General features: G+C 33.5%; 1 protein-coding gene across 1 annotated transcript; it reads left to right on the top strand.

Annotated features, from left to right (window-relative positions):
• The first annotated feature begins 374 nt into the window (after window positions 1-374).
• On the top strand, window positions 375-18359 carry LOC138331220 (uncharacterized). The gene is made up of 3 exons (XM_069278707.1): window positions 375-480; window positions 11552-11622; window positions 14214-18359. The coding sequence occupies exon 3, from the start codon at window positions 14239-14241 to the stop codon at window positions 15448-15450; it is 1212 nt and encodes a 403-aa protein (XP_069134808.1). The 5' UTR covers window positions 375-480; window positions 11552-11622; window positions 14214-14238; the 3' UTR covers window positions 15451-18359.
• Window positions 18360-18706: the final 347 nt, after the last annotated feature.

Here is an 18706-nt window from a genome sequence, read left to right as displayed (position 1 = left end):
TGTTATTTTAATTATCTAATAAAATATATTGTAAGTATATCAAAAATATCAGCTATATGCATTTACATTAATATTTTATGTGCTTTAAGGAACAACCAATGTTTAAGTATGTTTTCATTGGTCCATATAGTGCATGTATTGATAAAAATAGATTATGAAATTCATTTATCTATTTTCACTTTCAATTCAACGTGTGTAATACTTTAAAGATAATCGTTTGTGCATGTTACTCATTTTAACCAAGATTTTAAACAATTGCTCCATGTCTATTCCACGAACAGGTCAAAGTAGGACACTCACCAAGTAAGTTCACGAACGGGCATTGACCCTCCATGTCAAACGCGTACAGCGCATGCGCGATAGGTTATTTTTGTAAACAGAATGAATAACTAGGCCAGTTAGAGCTAAAGCATGATACATGGGCAGTTGTGCAAGCAATGGTTCCACTTTCAAAAAAGGACAGAACCATACAGTTGTGAGGTGAGTGTTTGATTATAAATATTAAATGTTGTTTTAATATTTACCGTGTGGTTAATATCAGATCTGTCGTATAAATCGGCGAAGAGACATTATAAGAAGCGCTTCAGACGCACGAGTGTTATTTCCATGTGTATGTTCACAATTCTATATATAAACGTACGCTGTTTACATGTCGTTTACGATTCTAAAATAAAAGATAGTACATAATATTCATATGTGATTAATTCAAATATTTCTGAATATTGATAGCGACCAGCTAAAATATCGATATCGTATGTTTTTTCTAACGTGTTGTACTGTATATCATGTGCCGCCGGAATTGAAAGTCAACAAGTATTGTTAGCTTAATGATGGCTAGACATTAAATAATTTAAATTCACATTCGCTCGTTATTTTGATTTTATCATTTGTGGCGAATTCAAATACTTCAGCATGTCGATTACGACCAGCTCAATCGCCGCTAGCTTACGTTTTATGGACGTGTTTTTTGTACTGTGGCTACTGAATGTCACCAAGCATTGTTAGTTTATCGACGGATAGACATAATATTATATAAAACTTGGATTCACGTTCTCTTTTCCATTCTCTCCATGTCGCTATTGTTTACTTTGACAATGATCATTGTAATGCATAGTGGTATGATGCTGTATGGCTTGCTGAACTTTGAATTCCTAAACGCCTGACCGATTTTAACGACCGTACATGTGACATGTTGATGCCATTAAAAGAAGGAAACGGATATGCGTGATATGAAAATATTATATACAGAGAGTCGCTAGGGTCGAGCACTTCTGTTATAATTATAATTGACAGGGCTATCCGCGACAACCGCTGCCTATATTTCCATGTCTTCAACCGACTATATGTGAAGAAAAATCACTCTTAATTCGAGTTCAATAGTCAGTGGAAAGTGCATATGACGTTCCGTCAGTAATTACATATGAAAATACCCTACTGGAACCGTACCAGTAGTCGCGAAGGAACAGTGGTCGTGATTTAGGAAAAAAATAATTGTTTGCATCTCACGAAACTCATTATTTCCACATAAACAAAACTACACCATCATGAGGCACACATTCATGACTATTGCTCCCTCACGACTACTGGTTGGGTCCCAGTATATATTTGATATGATTATACTATATATTATTAACAGAACGTCAACCTTTTTTTTACACAGATTGAATATAAAAGTATAAGGTTACAATCGTTACAATATAGAAACTATACACTGTTTCTGAATAGTAGCAGGTGGCTATTTTTATCTTAAAGTGAACAGTCGGGCAAGGATGGCTAAAGTCGGTAAAAATGGTATTGTATAGGGATCCTAATACGTCCTCCCGGCTGACTATGTCCGTGGTTACATTTACACGAAGCCTGTTAATATTTATTTCACTTTAATGGTCAGAACTATAAGCATTGGCCGATTAATATAAACTTTGGAGATAAGGCAAGAGCGGTGCACATTCACTTTAATTGTTGTGCCATATCAAAAATACAACGAAAATTTAAGTTAAAAAATGTATCATCTAAGTTACTAAATAATTAAACACAAATAGGTAAGTTGTAAACCAATTAGCTAGGTTTAGAGAAGTTTTAACAAAGATGCCGTTTTGTTCTATTCTTTTAAAGTCCGAAAACCTTAACTTGTGTTTTATATTAATTCATTGATATAATGATATAAAACCATTTCACAAAAATCAAGCGTTAAACATACAAGGGAGTGGTACTGATCTGTAGCATAATATTTTCAATCCGATTGACTAAATCTTTTTATGTTTTTGACACCTCAACCACATACCTAAAAACACAAATAAATGTACAAGATATTTTTTCAACAAGCCAAAATCACCTGCAGCTTGTATTGAAAACTAAATTAGTGATAAAAGCAGATAATTTAATACAACTAGCTAAAATCACCTGCAGCTTGTATTGAAGATAATTTAATACAACTAGCCAAAACCACACGCAGCTTGTATTTGCAACTTAAGAAGATAATTTAATACAACTAGCTAAAATCACCTGCGGCTTGTTTTTACAACTAAGTAGTGATAAAAGAAAATACTTTAATACACCTTGCCAAAATCACATGCAGCTGCCTGTATCACTGTGCGACGTCCATTCATATAAAATGTAAAGGTTCATTTCTGCTCTGATGATAAAAAAATAAACCCACTACATGCATGCAGGATGCACATTTTTTCCGATTAATGCTGACCTATACAGCATGTTACATGATACATATGAGAAAAAATCTGTTTCTTTATCAGGGAACACATTCCCATAGCTTAATACAGCTGTATGCTATGTATTTCTTCATCGTTTATGTCGAATATAAAGTGGATTCATAACGTTTTCATAAAGACCTCTCATTTGGTCAAGATGATCAATTTCAACACAATTGGATATGGCGACTAGGCTATAAAGACAATGTATTCTTTAACCCTTGGCTGGTCGTTATAAGATAGTTTAGACGCATATGATATATACATTAGATAACCTTCAGCTTCAAAATGCATAAGATTATCATAAGACATGGAAGGGAAAATACACCATGCATTATACATATATATAGAAAAACGACACATTCATTATCGACACAAAACATATGGCGAATAGCATGATATTGTTTTCGTTGCATTTAAGATTTAAGTATAGCACTTGCGTTATACGATCTGGAAACTGCGTATCAGGTAAATAACATTTCGCAATTTAAATTTTGAAAAAAAAAAATAAAATAAAAATTCAAAAAAAAAAAAAATAGATAAAAACATTGAGTTGAAATTTGACGCAATTTCACACGTATAATGGGAGACAACTCGAAACTAATTTAATGTACTTGACATAAAGTAATATTAATTTAAGTTAACCAACTCACGAAGGAAAAATGACATTAAAATGAAATCGTCCATGGGAATTAACATAAAAGTAATTATCAATTAATATTTTCCCTAACGATCTCCTCTCGGTTTGGATAGAAAATGTTAAAAAATTAAACCTAAAACAATTTCTTAAGTTTATTACGTGTATTATTTTTTCCTTATCTTATCAGTTCTGAGAGTATTTATGATAATACTTGCTAAATGGTAGAGGAAAGGGATATATCGTAAAAAAGGTTGGTTTTACAGCTTTAACTTTGACTTATTCACCCCTGAAGACACATTTAGACACTCCTAATTGAAGGACTAGAACAGTCCATTATGAAATTTCAGGGGTGAATGTCTTTACTAGTGGTAGTTAGTGATACTGTTGACCAAATTTCTTCACAAACAAATTATACCATACTGCAATGTGAGCACACGAAATCAAAACCACACAAGTTTCAAAAGGCTAAGTAAAATGTCCACGGCTGCGGTGAATCTATAATGTATATTTAAGATAGACTAATATTGGAGTATAAAAAATTAGATACGAAGTCCTTAAAAACATGCAAAATTCATTCTCGAATAACTACAGTGGTTATATAGCTGACCCGTCAAATGGCTAATAAACAAGGAAGTTAGATAATAGTTATTATAATAGTCATTAGTTTCCTGATGCAATAACCGAGTGCGCCTATCCTGGCTTTGTGAATAATGTATGATACTGTGTTTAGTTTATGAACACATGTCCTAATTACCTGCGTTAACATTTGTTATTTCCAAACGGTTGACTTAAATGAATCAGCTCGATATGGTTGATTGAATTCAGCACATTGTGTTGGATTCATCAAGGTTACCTTAAATGTAGTTAAAGTTCAGAACGATCGATATTATTGCTGATTATCTAAATATATTTGTCTGAAATATCATCAAGTACATTTGATAACATATCACGATTATTCAGCATTCAATGGAATACAAGACTGGCCACCAGACCCTAAGTTGCTGATAAGACTTTCTCAGCAGAGTTCTTTACTAGATTATCTCCCCCTACTTAAAACTTGGAATCAGGCATGTACTAGAGACAAAAATAATCAAGCCTGTAATATTCTTGAGGCTGACGGCCAGTCTAATGGAGTACATGTGCCCCACGATTATGAAACGATAATGATTATGAAAGAGAATGTTTGTTTTGCAATAAGCCTGGTATATATTCCCTAAGCCTAATGTCATTATTATAATTCATTATGCCATTCCTAAATATACTGCAATGATCACTATAATGATAATGTTTAGACCATAGTTGAAAATACGAAACTTACCCTATCTATATATAAATATATGACTTGCTTTACATAATGACAATATCATGTATGCGATTGGAATACGTAACCATAGTAACTCGAGATGTGTGAAGTAGTAACAATATATTTCTTGATTTAAGCAGACAATCAGTCATCCTCGATACTCTAGGGGTTACTTACTATCAACGTGGTATCCAACCTGAAATATTTCATAGGTTCTGTTTGCATCCAAAGATGAGACAGGTAATTGAATCTTTGAAAAAAATATGAAAATAATAATTGAATAACGGTACACTATGGTTGGCCTTGAAGTTGTGCGTCGCTGTAACCTTCAAATTTAAAGTAGCGTTTGCAGACACTTAAACTGCTTTTAGATTTGCTATGAAATATTCCAGGGTGGAATTGCGACGATGATAGTAATCCCTGAAGTTTTGAGGATGTCAAAATATTCGAGTACTTATATTTCGTTTTGAAAAATACTGCATGTGCGTTCTTGTAAATTTCTTGTTTTATACCTGCATTTTACGATTTCTGCAAACAAAGATAATTCTGCTATAGTATATTTTCGCGATTTGTACATCTCGCAACGTTGTTTTTGTCGCGAAAAATACACCTATAAGATAGAATCATATCTATACAAAATAATCCGTGCGGGGGAATTTTTGCGACATGGAGACTTCCGCGTAATTAGAGTAGTGTGTGAAGTTCCACGTTTACGGTAACGCATTGTAAATAAGGCAGGCAGATTTAAAGTCCCCGAAGCTAGCTATAATTTAATCTGCAATGCTGAGAAGAACATCTGCCGTATCTTAATTCTTGAAATAACTTTTTTTTATGTTCTTGGTCAGATTTTGCGCTTTTAAATTCGATTGCCTTTCACAATGAATCCTTTTAGCTTAAAGCTATATATATAAATTGTACATGGTGTAAACCAACTATCTCTGGCGGCTACTAAATTTGGCGATTTCCATTTCAAAATATTTTATAATCTTTGAAGTTAATTGTTCAAGAAATCAATTCGCGGAGGTGAACTTTCGCGAATTGACTTTGATCGCGAAATTTGCGAAAATAAAGCGCACGCGAAGGAAAGTTGGTTTACAGTAATGTAAGTGGTGTCCATCAATGATTATTTACGACTAGAGGATACAATATGGGAAAACGGGGGCAATGTTGGTATAGTATGATACTGTATAATTGCTTTGATTCGCGGTGTATCAGATGTCTCAATTCTCGCGGTCAAAATGATTTTTGCAAACTCAATTACCCACCAATAGAATGGAAATAAATGGCAAGTACGATAGCCTGTATGACTCACGATCTTTAATAATTGACAGCGCGCAAATAAATTTCCACTCGAATTACTATAATATGAAAGAGAAAGCTGCAAATTTTTTTCTCGCGAATATTTAACAAATATATAGTATCTTTTTTTCTGCCGACACGACATCGAGCATGACTTTATTGAGCACAAACATGTATAGTTGTATTGATTTTCAACTTCTTATAAGTATCGCATGCAGCCAGTGTGCATCAATTATCATGGAAATGTCAACTGGGTATTTCTACATTAACATGGAGCAAGATTCAGCAAAGTGAAAGATTTTGTTGGTTTAGCAATTTTAATATTTTAAGATATAAACGATTTTTTTTCTATTTCCACGACTGCTAGCTACACTGTGCCATCTACCATCTCAGAAGTTTGGTATTCATTTAAGTATATTAGAAATAGATTAATCTAAATATATAGTGTAAGCATAAATAATGTAAAATGGCATGACATAATTGTGAAAAACATAAATAGTCTTGCATACTACAGATTCGAACGTTCAGCAGCGAGAGTCTGGAGTATAAGAGACAAAACGGTAAATATGAAAAACAATATTTTCTTTTGCATGGAAATAAAGATGCTCCATCGCCGACAGAGCATAACAGTAATTATCGTTTGGACAGTAATTATGTTTACTCGCGTATATAATGACTAATTAATCCAGAAATATATATAAATATTAATAATTTGTCTTGTTTTGTTTTCTGGCCAATCATTATCTTATTCAATATTGGCCATAGTGCCATGTTTGGTTTTTTTTGTTTATCTTTATTCTACATAAAATAAGAAGTTCCATCTTCAATATTGGTAATAGTGTAAAATAAGTAACTTAACAGAAAGCTTTCATACCGTTCAAAGGTGGCTCTACTTTTAAATGATCGAAGTACAAAGTGTTTAAATGATCGTGATACATGGTGTTAAAATTGTTGAGATACTAAGTGTTAAATTTATCGAGATACTAAGTGTTAAAATAATCGAGATACTAAATGGTTCTATTTCACATTTACTCGACCACTATTATCACTTTCACCGCATTAGGCAGCTGTTTATATAAAATAACATTAGTGTTATCTAACGGTATCTACATATAATTATCACATCGAACAAAAATAGGGATGTATGGTTATGTAAATGTGATAATTTATCAAACAGTGTCCTTTGAATTTTGAACATTTCATTGTAAGGACAAAAATTCATTTTCACATGCAAGGTACTTTTAAGTGTATAACGCAGTTATCTGTAAAATATGAATTAAATATCACTAGATTTGGCCGGAACATAAACTTGTGTTATCACTGTAGTTCAGTGATCATTGCTTTTTATAGAGAAGTTAAATTCCAGACATTCTATTACAAATCTTCTCTATCAGCGTAACTATGGTATGAAAACAAAACCTATTGGGATACTTGGCTCGAAGACGATGTGGGTCGATATTTTTACTCTGGAAATGTCGGCAAACTGACAAACATAATCCATCAGATACAGAAATGATCTTAGTTATCAAGATGTGAAGAACAAATCAAAATATATATATTTAATCTAGATAAAAATGTTATTTTACTCCCTTTTAATGAATTGGACTTTATCTACAGTGCATGTAGTTACTGGTTGTAGTTTAGTATTGAAACATGGCAGTCGCCAGTAAAAAAACTGCCCCACCTCTCATTACCCCCATTCCGTAATGTCTTAATCACTCTTGATAGGAAGAGTGTAACATTCTGTAAAATATCAGGAAACAATATTGCCCATTCCCCTTATTAGCCCCTCTCCTCTCATTGCCTCCTACTTTAATGGACCCACTCTCTCCTCATCACTCCCTCCCTTATTTTTGTCTCTCCTCATTGCCCCTTCTCTTAATTTTCCTCCCCCCCCTTATTACCCATATCCTCTATTTTGTTCACTCTCCTCGCATTGCCCCTCCCATTTATCACCCGTTCTCTCATTGTCCCTCCTAGTCATTCCCCCTCCTGTGATTGCCCTCTCCCTATTGCCCCCCTCATTTTTTTTCTCACCTCATTGTCTCACTCTCCCTTCATTACCTTCTCCCCCCCTCATTGCCCATCTCCTCTTATTGCCCCTTTCCTTCCTCATTGTCTTCTCTCCTCATTGCTATTTTCCCCTTTGACCCTACCCTTCTATCTCTCATTTCCCTTCCTCCCTCGTTGATCCCCATCTCATGTTTTCTCTCCCATCGTTGACCTCCCTTCCCCCTAGGGCAATACCGTATACCATATACACCCTCATTGGCCCCGATTACACGATGTCTTTATCGCATTAATAGGTTCCGTAAAATATCTAATCAAGTGCTACACCTAATTTATAGTGGTAGGTTCAATTTATTTTGGGTCCATAGTGTGATGGATAGTGACGTAGATTTATTTTGTTTAGACTGTTGGCGTTTCCGCAATGATCGTTTTCTTTATATACATGGAGTAGCGACTGAAGCTGACGAAGCCAAATCAATAGATATAAGCACACATAGTGTGTACACACACAAGGTTCAAACGGTCAGACCGAGTTCACCGCCCACAGCTCACCGGGCAAAGACCTCACCTCAGGAGTCTGTAGTTTATATAGGGAAGGTGTACTGAACAGGCCTTACCAGGACTCATGACATAATTCAATATACATGTTAAATCTCGTGTAAATATTTATGTTTTCAAAGGTGATATCCCGTTCACGTAGTTTTTTCTCTCTATTTTTAAAAGAACAAAGGTACATGTTGGAAATTAAGTTATGAACTAAATGTTGAACCCTAATTTTGTGAAGTGAAACATATAGTTATCATATGTAATGACCGAATTTTAGTCCAGGTAAACATTGCCTGTTAGTACACCACACCTTTCTCCATACAGAGTAAATATACCTGTTCTACCGCCAACGCTGCTCAAACCACAAAGAAAAACTAACTGGTGTTTGAGGTATAAATGTTTAAAACCAGCGTGTCAGATTACTAGAATCTTCAAAAATGACAAAAAATAAATAGATTTATAAATAAATAAATAAATAAATAAATAAATAAATGATTATAGTACTAATGATGTTATGTAGTGTATATTACTCCAATACCGCACCATACCACAAGGAGCAACACAATAATATCAATCATATTATTTATTATTAATAGCGTATAATAGTTTAATAGACATAAGCTGACGGGATGACTGGAACGTTATGAAATAATGATTTGCAGGGCATCCAGTAGACCCTAGAGAGTATGGGTCCTCTACAATGCAGATTTCTTTAAAAAAATGGTTATTTTACTTCTGAAACTGCTAAAAGTCAAGGGTCAACTAAATGCTCTAATTTGTATAATCTCTATATGTATGAACGATCGAATTTTAAAGATAAATAAAATGATTTGTACCTTATTGGAAAATTTCACATCGTGGTAGCCATTTTTAAGTAAACAAGCTTTGTAAACTGTTATTTTTGATTAGTAAAACAAATTGATATCTTGGTCATTTTTTCAGTCGTTGATTACCGTGTTTTTGAGAAAAGAACTGCTCTGGATCGCGAGTTCGAATACAGTGATTTTCCTCCGCCGTGTAAACCTACATTAAACAACACTAGTTATAGAACGTTATACTTATCAGCTCAAACCAGCGTGATATATCATTATGGGGTATCATAGATAACATCAAGTTAAACTTAGCTGGGATAATTACAATTTCACTATCCAGAAATGTGTTTATATAATATAACTTACCTCACACAGAAAATTACTAAACTGACTGGAATACCAACCAGGAGAAATTGATATCAGCCTTTTGTGACATGTGCCTTGATCTTCACATGTTGATACTAATAATGTATCAAATATCTTGCTTATCAGCTTGTTGTCATCAAGTATTAATGTCTATCATTATCGCTCTAGAGTAAAATCATAATTGTTATTCATTATCATTGTACAAGACTAATTATACTAACTCTCCTGAAAAATTATAATATATTGTTATACTCCTATAAAATAGTTTCTATATAAACTCTATTGGCAAAAAATGTCAATAAATGAACTGTTCCGTCGAGCGGTCCAAAGAACTGTTAAAATCGACTGCTAAAATGTTCTGTTGGACCGGAGTGACGTCACTATGGGGTATAACAAAACAGTCTTTGAGTCTTCGAGTCTAACAAACATCTGTTGCCCTCAACTCCAGTCAACATAAGATCTCATATGTTATAGCAATACATGTATATCAATCGTTTGATTAGCAATCAATCACTCAATCAACCAATCGTTATTTCACAGGACCTCTGGTAGTTACTGGTGATTATCAATTATTTGTAATATATGATTTTGTTATGTCTTGTGAGTTTTGAATGGTTTGTTGTGATCAATTTTATTTTCTTTGGAACGTAAATTCATTGTTTTTGTCTTAACCCTAAATCCTTTAAAATATATTTTAATTCACAGTATAAGTTGTATATGGGTACAAGTCTAGCATTTTTGGATATCACTAACACAGCAGTAGTTACCATTGATATACTGAGACAAATGCCTGCTAAGAATTGTAACAATGTAAAAATGAATGCTATCATAAATTAAATCGATTTTTTTATTATATAAAATACGAATTGGTACAGAACGCTGTAAACTTACAATGAAACAATTTGGATCTGCTGAGTAACAGATCACATATTATTAATATTGTACATTACCAGATTGTCGGTCAGACTAGTACTGCGGATAAAGTTCGGATTATTAATTATATATAGAACATAATACAGTACTGCGCAGTGTAAATTGAACAACAAAAGCAAATTGACAAGAAATCGATAACAAATTGATCACAGATTACAGTATATCATGATATTGTCATAACCGTAGATTTTTATCAAATTAACTAGTGTGTACAATTTCACTCGGATGGTCTACAATGTAAATAAAAATAAAAAATGATGTTCAAATAATTTAATAAATATAAACAATGATATTATATTAACTCAACAATGTAAAAAAACCTGAATACCCTGACTGAGCTTATAGAACAATGGAGAAAAATCAATAAACAAAGGATAATAAGATCCAATCATGACCGAAATGTGATAATAATGTTTTAATAAATTAAATCGTCAAGCAGGTGAACCCTCGAGTCAGCTGACTAGCCGCTGACTGGTCCATACTTAAAATCTGCTGTAAATCGTCAGGCCAGATGACGTCACTAAATAATTCACGTAATTAATAACCTCCAAACAAAAAATCTTCCCTCGCCGGCCTTCGGTCAAGCCGGGGATAAATGGGGCTTATAAAGGTTTGGTGGTCAGCGGCATTGTCCTCCGCTGCCCAGTGGAATGTATATATATATATATAAATATAAATAAATACACTCCTGATTACAATGTGGCTAGGTCTGGCTGTATATAACACAGGGTCTCCGCCAGGTCACCTCAGGACAATGGCCATACCGTTGCCTCAGAACTGCTCCGAACATTCACCTAGCCAATCAATGGGCGGCCTCTGCGCATGCTCCACACCGACTGGGCCTGTCGGGGTGAAAAGTTTAAAGATTGTATATTTCTTATGTTATAGGCATTGTAATAGTTATATATTATTAAAAGACTGTTTTATACTCTTATAGGTGGTTTTGAAAAATACGTCAGACGCTCAGTTGTTGAGTCGCGACCCTCCAACAACCATTTTACAATTCAGGTACGTGTTTATTTTATTCTTATTTGTTTATTTATGTATTTGTTATTATAACACATAAGTAGAGTATAGTAACTTGTCTGTTATGATTCGTTCGATAAAGAATTGAGCAACATGTATGTTATTGAAATTGTGAGAGATGTATTTCTTTTAACGTTTATGGAAATCTTTTCATATAAGTTATTTATTTTTTATCAACTATAAATAATTATGGGATGTACGCTATTCATATAACATATATTTTGTATTAGCATACTTATACGACATACTAACTTAACATTTTGTTGTTGTATGATATACAATGTATACTACGATATATATGACACTTTAAACAGTTGTCTATTATTCTTATTAAACAAATGGAAAGCAAACAAATAAAATTGGTAAATAAGATATACAATTTGTTGACCGATACCTATATGATAGTGAATGAAATTGATACAGTATACATTCCTGCCATGATATATCCACTAAAAATATTCTTATTGATCTTGGAAACAAACACACACATAATATGTAAAATACTACTAACTCAAGGTTGAATGAAAACAATTCGTGACATCTATAAAATCACCTTGTTATTAATCAGATTGTACAGTGGCTCTAGTAGGATGTGTTTGTCTAAATATAGTTGCGCGTGCTCGCCTCCGTTATTTTCAAAAGGTGATCTTAGATATATCCCTGATATTATGTGACGATAGGAAAGCTTCTCGAGTTCGTTAAGCTACATTATGAGTTCATTATTTCTATATGTCGCGTCTTCATTTTATTTGATGACCACAGTATTACCTAAAATCTGGGAAATAATGTGCACATATACATTGATTATGAAACAATAGGTACATGTCAGCACACCTGTTAATTAACTTAATCAATACAAAACATGGCCTTTTGATTAGCTTCGTCGAGATCCGAATTAGTTTGACCACAAATAATAATGAGATAAGATAATTATTGTCTTCATCAGCATTGTTTGACAGGTTGTAGAATCATTATTACGATTTTACAGGCTTTGTTTACATGTTAGGTCACACTTCTACTTGCTGTGCATGTGTAGATTAGGTCATTTCAAGTTCACATATTTTAAGTAGGGAAACATGAGATTTTATCGAGCATGAACGTTATGAACTCAGTTCAGCTTGTTTTTCATTTCCTAACCTCTGTTTATTTATATTAGCAATATAATTCAAAGCTAAAACTCTTTGATAACAGAAAGAACAAAAAAAAAAAAAAACAAAAAAAAAACAACATTTTGTTCAATATTTCAAAACAATTAAATGCAAATCCACATTCATGGCGAATGAATAGCATTATTCTAAAATAATGTTTTCATGGATACGTTTATTATCCTCAGACTTATGAGTAATTGCCACAAATAAACCACCTGATAAAGATAGGGAATCGACCTAGGGTTGGTAAGGATAGGAAGAAGGGTTCGAAATGTATATCTCCTAAAATAATTATCTGTCCAAGGGAGATAATTCAATCAACTGATAGTATTATGTAATGCTAGTATCCGGTTGAAATACATGTGCTCCAATCTTGAAAACTATTTTGTTATTTAAAATGATGTTTATACTGAGTATGATTAAATAAATAAAAAAAAACAAAAAAACTCGTGTTCCAACATTTTGTTTTAATGGTGTGAGTTATGAGTATGATTAAAATGACCACTAACCTTTTGAAATTTTGAAAATTCGTGAATAAAAAAATGACAAAACAACAAACAGACAAGTAAGCAAACAAAACAACTAACATTTGTGTGAATTTTAACTTAAATCCTTCAGGAATTATCCTGGAATATTTAACTATACAAAAACCATATTTCACACAAACCAAAACAAAAACAACAAACAGACAAGCAAGCAAACAAAATTACTTACATGGTTGTGAATTTTCACTTAAATCCTTCAGGAATTATCCAATATTCAACTTACAATTTATGGGAATTTCATAGAAAGTTGATGTATAGCAACACTCCTAATCGGACATCCACGGTTGATTGCATACGCTACGCTACAATCAACCATTGATATCCGGCGTTACGGCTTCATCTTCATCAACTAAACCTAGCTGCTGAAACTATACATTACCAAACTGCATAACTAGCAGATCCATCATGTATCATGTTTACATAAGCAGCAACAGTTATCCACAGCAAATTTGTAATCCTTCGTTTCCAAAACTAAAACCTACCATCTTTCAGAAATATTTTCATAAAACCATATACTAAAACTAAACCTGTGAATTTTTTATCAGAATGCTTTAGAATCAAATATCTAATGCTGCTGTAACAAAATGAGCTAGGTGTTTACGACGAAATAATTATCACCTTTTATGATAAATATGGTATTAAAATAGTTGTTTTCTCATTTTGACCTCGCGTTCAATAGTCTGTTATGTTGGAATCCATATTTTCATTTGGCGTTCTCAGTTTTCCAAATCTGTTTATAGAATTGTTATTTTCCATTGTTCTCTTTCTATTTTTTTCAAAAAATTGTCGTTGTCCTTCACCCCCCCCCCCCCCACGTTATCTACAATTCAATATATTAACCAAATTTTGAAGTAATTCAATATTTATTGCTTTGTTTCAGATTAGACGTTTCTTCAACCACGTGAATGGAGAAACCGCTAGACCTGAGCAATCGCGAAGAAGACGAGGGCGGCTGCTCAGAAAACAAGATGGAGGAGTTCCCCAACCGTGACGAGCCAATATGTCAGATAGAGAACTGTAATTGTCCTCTTAAACATATCATACAACTTGACAGTCAGAAACGTTCCTCACCACAGGTCGCAATGGAGAACGAAAATCAACAACAGCAACATATGGATAACATGCAATTCCCATTCTACAATAACTTCATCACAAACGGTAACCAGTTTAATCAGCGATCTAGTGATTCGCCCGAATTCTTTCATCCGAAACGGAGACGCGTGAACATGTATAATGAGGAAACTGGTCAGTGTTCCGTCGGCGGAAGTGGCTCTGCGACCGCAAATATACCGGATGCGGGCGCAAATTTTTGCAGTGGAGGTCAATATAACCAAACATCTAGTCCGTTTTACCGTTCTTATAATCAATCAGGAATAAACTGTGGCCGCCAAAATAATACAGACTATCGTGACAACAAACTTGTGTTAGAAACAAAAGTGCCGGCGATAGACGGCGCAAATGGCGGACAAAATGGCGGACAACACTTGGATTTGGGACCATACCAGGGCGCTCGAAGCAAAAGTGCAACTCTTATGCTACCAAAGAAAAGAGGTGTAAAACGATACTCCCCTGACCTGAAACAGGACCAGGAAACTTCATCCAAATATATTCATGAAAACAACCGAAAAATATCTCGTCAACCGTCTTCATCAATGAAAGCGAAAGCTGACGGTCTTCTACTTCCGGCGGCAAGGTCATCCCCATCCCCCACTTCAACGATCTCATGCCCTCCTGCCGTTCCTGAAAAGACTCCAAAATACGACGCTAAGTCTATAAAAGCGGATATGATTCGAGAGATTGACAGCCAGAAAGATGATGATGAAGATGTGGAGACATTCAGAAAGAAGCTTTTTGATTCGTTCATGAAGACGAAAGAACCAATAAAATCGGAAGACGAAAACAAGGCGCCACCTGTTGAGGAGAAAAAGGAGGAAGTAACTCATACAAATCCAATGACATCACTTGATTATTTGATTTCGAAAACATTGATGGAAAGCGAGGATAAACCATTCAAAGCGCGAAATAATCATATACATGAAATCATCCGTGGCGAGAAGCGAGGAAGGCTATGCTTGATGGACTTAGTAGAACTACAAGTGGAAATGGGACTAGCATAATATCACAAATCTTAAAAGTGTTTGCGTGGGAGTGGTCAGTTGTTTTACGGTAATTTATTGTAGAATCATTAACTTGTGTTTGTATCTGTATAAATGCCAACTGGTCCATTTTTCGTGATTAAATCACATCCATTATAGTAAAAAAAGTATGATAATAATAGCACTAGACATTAAATTTAGAGTTTAATGATCGATGAAAGTACGTTTTATATTAAATGTGTATGTTATGACTGAAAAAATAGTGTATGTATGGATAAAATGTTTATTGTTTATTTACATTGAATTTACATTAATTGTAAAGTTATCATGGAAATCGTGCAAATATTGTTTACTACAAATCATATTATTTTTACATATTGTTTTGTCTAGAAATGAAATAAATGCTTTTTATCACACTTGAGCTACAGGTCTCAAGATCAAACCTACGGCTTGTTTCAGCTTCCATGTTTATCCCAATTTTAAAGTTCAAAGGTCATGTAAGGTGAAGACGTTAATTATTCTAATTCAACGACCAATATAGCAAATTAAGAAAAAATGAATGGGACATCAAATCAAAGTTTGATCTTGTACAAAAGTTAGTCCCTAATAACTCTTCTGGGGCAGTTTAGGATGGTGGTCATCATTGGACTATTTTTCTTCAAATAAATTAATACGCCGATGTACATTCCGGTCACAAACAACGTTATAAAATGCATTTTTACGTTATGAACGAATAGCATATTTCCTGAAGGATAAGATAATATTCTAAAGTCTATGCATGTTAATGCAAATAACATTTTGCTATAATCTGATATTTGTAAACCAAAAACATTTATGTTTTGATTTTCGGATATTTTTGACATTTGAAATATTTCTAGGGCTGTAAAAAAATGCTCTTAGACTATTTCATTTAAATAATTTTATGCAAAATTCTCGAATTATCGATTTGATTATGATGCAGATTTACATACAGAAATCAGACAGGCAAGCGTCAATTGCAATTTACCCTAATGGCGCGTGATTTAGTTCGAAATTAACTCTGATATGGCATTATAAGGGAGCTAATGCATTAATTTGTATTTCATTCATCAGATTGTCGTGATTAGTTATTACAAGTACAGTATAAATTTTTTGGCTGTAAGTTAAAATATGAATTAAACTGTTATTTGCTCTTTATCGAGTGAATCCGCAAAGCAACCGCATTTTTTTTTAATCTTTGCGATCACGTTTCGCAAGACGTAGATGACTTATATATAGGTTTTGCCCGATGCCAACCTTTTTTTTTTTTTTTTTTGCTTCGATTCCGAATCATCAAACAATGTTGAAAAATGAACATACTTTGGAATGCACATGACTTGCAATTCGCAAAAAAAAATCAGAGCGTATCTCAAATAAGTGTTAAAATTCCCCGCAAAATTTAATTGAATTGATAGCGCTTAGGCTCCCTTTTTGACAATTAACAAATTACTATACTTCTTCTGTTTTATTGGACATGCATTAATAAATATCGTTATCGAGAGAGTAACGGTAATTGTTATTATAAGTACTCTGAAAACTTATGGAACTGTAGACCATTCTAATGATGAATTCATTTAGTATCGAACTCATTCATCACTGTAAATCATGCTTAAACATGCCAATACATTGCGAAAATATGAATGCTTACAGTAATTAAAATTGCTGATGTATCCTGAGACATCGGTCCATCTACGTTTTACAACCTAAGGGAATAAAACAACCTTACAGAAAATTATTTAACACTGCATTTTACTTGTATTGCATTGTCAGATCCGTTTGAATTTTTAATTCAAAACATTTGCCAATCGGTTGTATCATAACCAATAGGAAAATATTAGGAACTTGCAAGAAAATGGTTCATCCTGAACTCATCGGGTATTATCCCGGAAATACACCAGGAGTAGTTCCGAATGAGAAAAGGTAATGAAACGTATGGCTGGCCTATGACTCGGAAGTGATTCAATGTTGACGTTTCCTGTTAAAATCTATGGATGATATCAGGGGTCTGTGATATGTCCCGTCTGATAGCATATATCCTCTTTGTGAAGATGGATTCGGATGATGAGCACCAAACCGGTGATGCAGAGCGCTTTATAAACATTGTTATTCTACTTCTAATTTTTATCAAGTCTACTTGCTAAGACCAAAGTTATTATAGGATATTCTATCTACATCAGGTCCCGATTTCTCGAAAGAAACTGAAGTCAAAACCTGACTTGAGTCAATTTTTTCGTGCAAGTTACAGAAAACTCAAAATAAATTCTATTGTTATCAAATTATGTATGTAAAACAAACAAGAATCATTCCCTAATGGTGTTTTTCTTAAAGTCTTTTATTATTACACTTTTCAAAAATAATTTTCTAAATTTAAAACGAGGATTTAAATAATCTGTTCAACATTTTATAAACACATTAAAAGATTGGCGATATGTATAACAACTTTCTTACAGAGTCAAATCGATTAAATTTGATAAGGTTTATAAAATGTACATGTATAATCGATATTAACATTTTTATACACAAATAGAATAAATAAATATCCTGAATTTTAAATTTGATTGATAGAAAAATAGTGTAGTTTAGGGAATGTACCCCATTTTGATATTGTGTGTGTATTTTTATTTATATCGCAACTTGTGTGTCTCACTTTCACAACGTTATCTGCATTTTATAACATAAATTTGAATATTGAAGTTTTAAAAATCCAAAGGTTGAGCGTAGATATCATTCGGAACTCGTCGGCCATTAAGTGTGTGGTCAATGAGTTCCGAATGATCATTGATCACATGAGGGATAATCATGCTACAAAAGCTAATCTGTACACGCAAAGACGATGATCATCAAAAATTGTTGAAGTTGAAGTATGTGATAATTAATCTTTAATCAAATTGAATAAAATAAGAACAATATAATGATTTGGTGTTGGTTATGATATTCATTATGTTGTCAGAGGTTTAATGGGTTAATTTCATTTCGAAAAGCCAATCGGGTTTTTTCGGCAATTTCCATAAACTAGATTTTTTTTTTCATATTCGAAAATTACCGAAGGTTTCAGATGAACCGATTAACAATTTGAAATGGTTTATCATATTAGGATCTCGAAGCACTGAGCTTTGGTCCTCCTCGTGGAATGGAGGCGGTTCCTTTGCTGAAACCCCTGGTCTAGTTAGAGTTTCGGCCATTTCTTCTACTGTATGACATGCAATATTCGGTGTATTTGTTGCTATCATGGTTGTTGTAGGACTACGAATGTAAAAAC

Source organism: Argopecten irradians, chromosome 9 (assembly GCF_041381155.1).
Source record: "Argopecten irradians isolate NY chromosome 9, Ai_NY, whole genome shotgun sequence".
Lineage (NCBI taxonomy): Eukaryota > Metazoa > Mollusca > Bivalvia > Pectinida > Pectinidae > Argopecten > Argopecten irradians.
Note: the sequence above shows the minus strand (reverse complement) of the source record. Positions and strands in the feature narration are given on the sequence as shown.

Bases quoted from the DNA above. Each gene is read 5' to 3' on its own strand.
- LOC138331220 (XM_069278707.1), top strand. From the start codon at position 14,239: ATGGAGAAACCGCTAGACCTGAGCAATCGCGAAGAAGACGAGGGCGGC.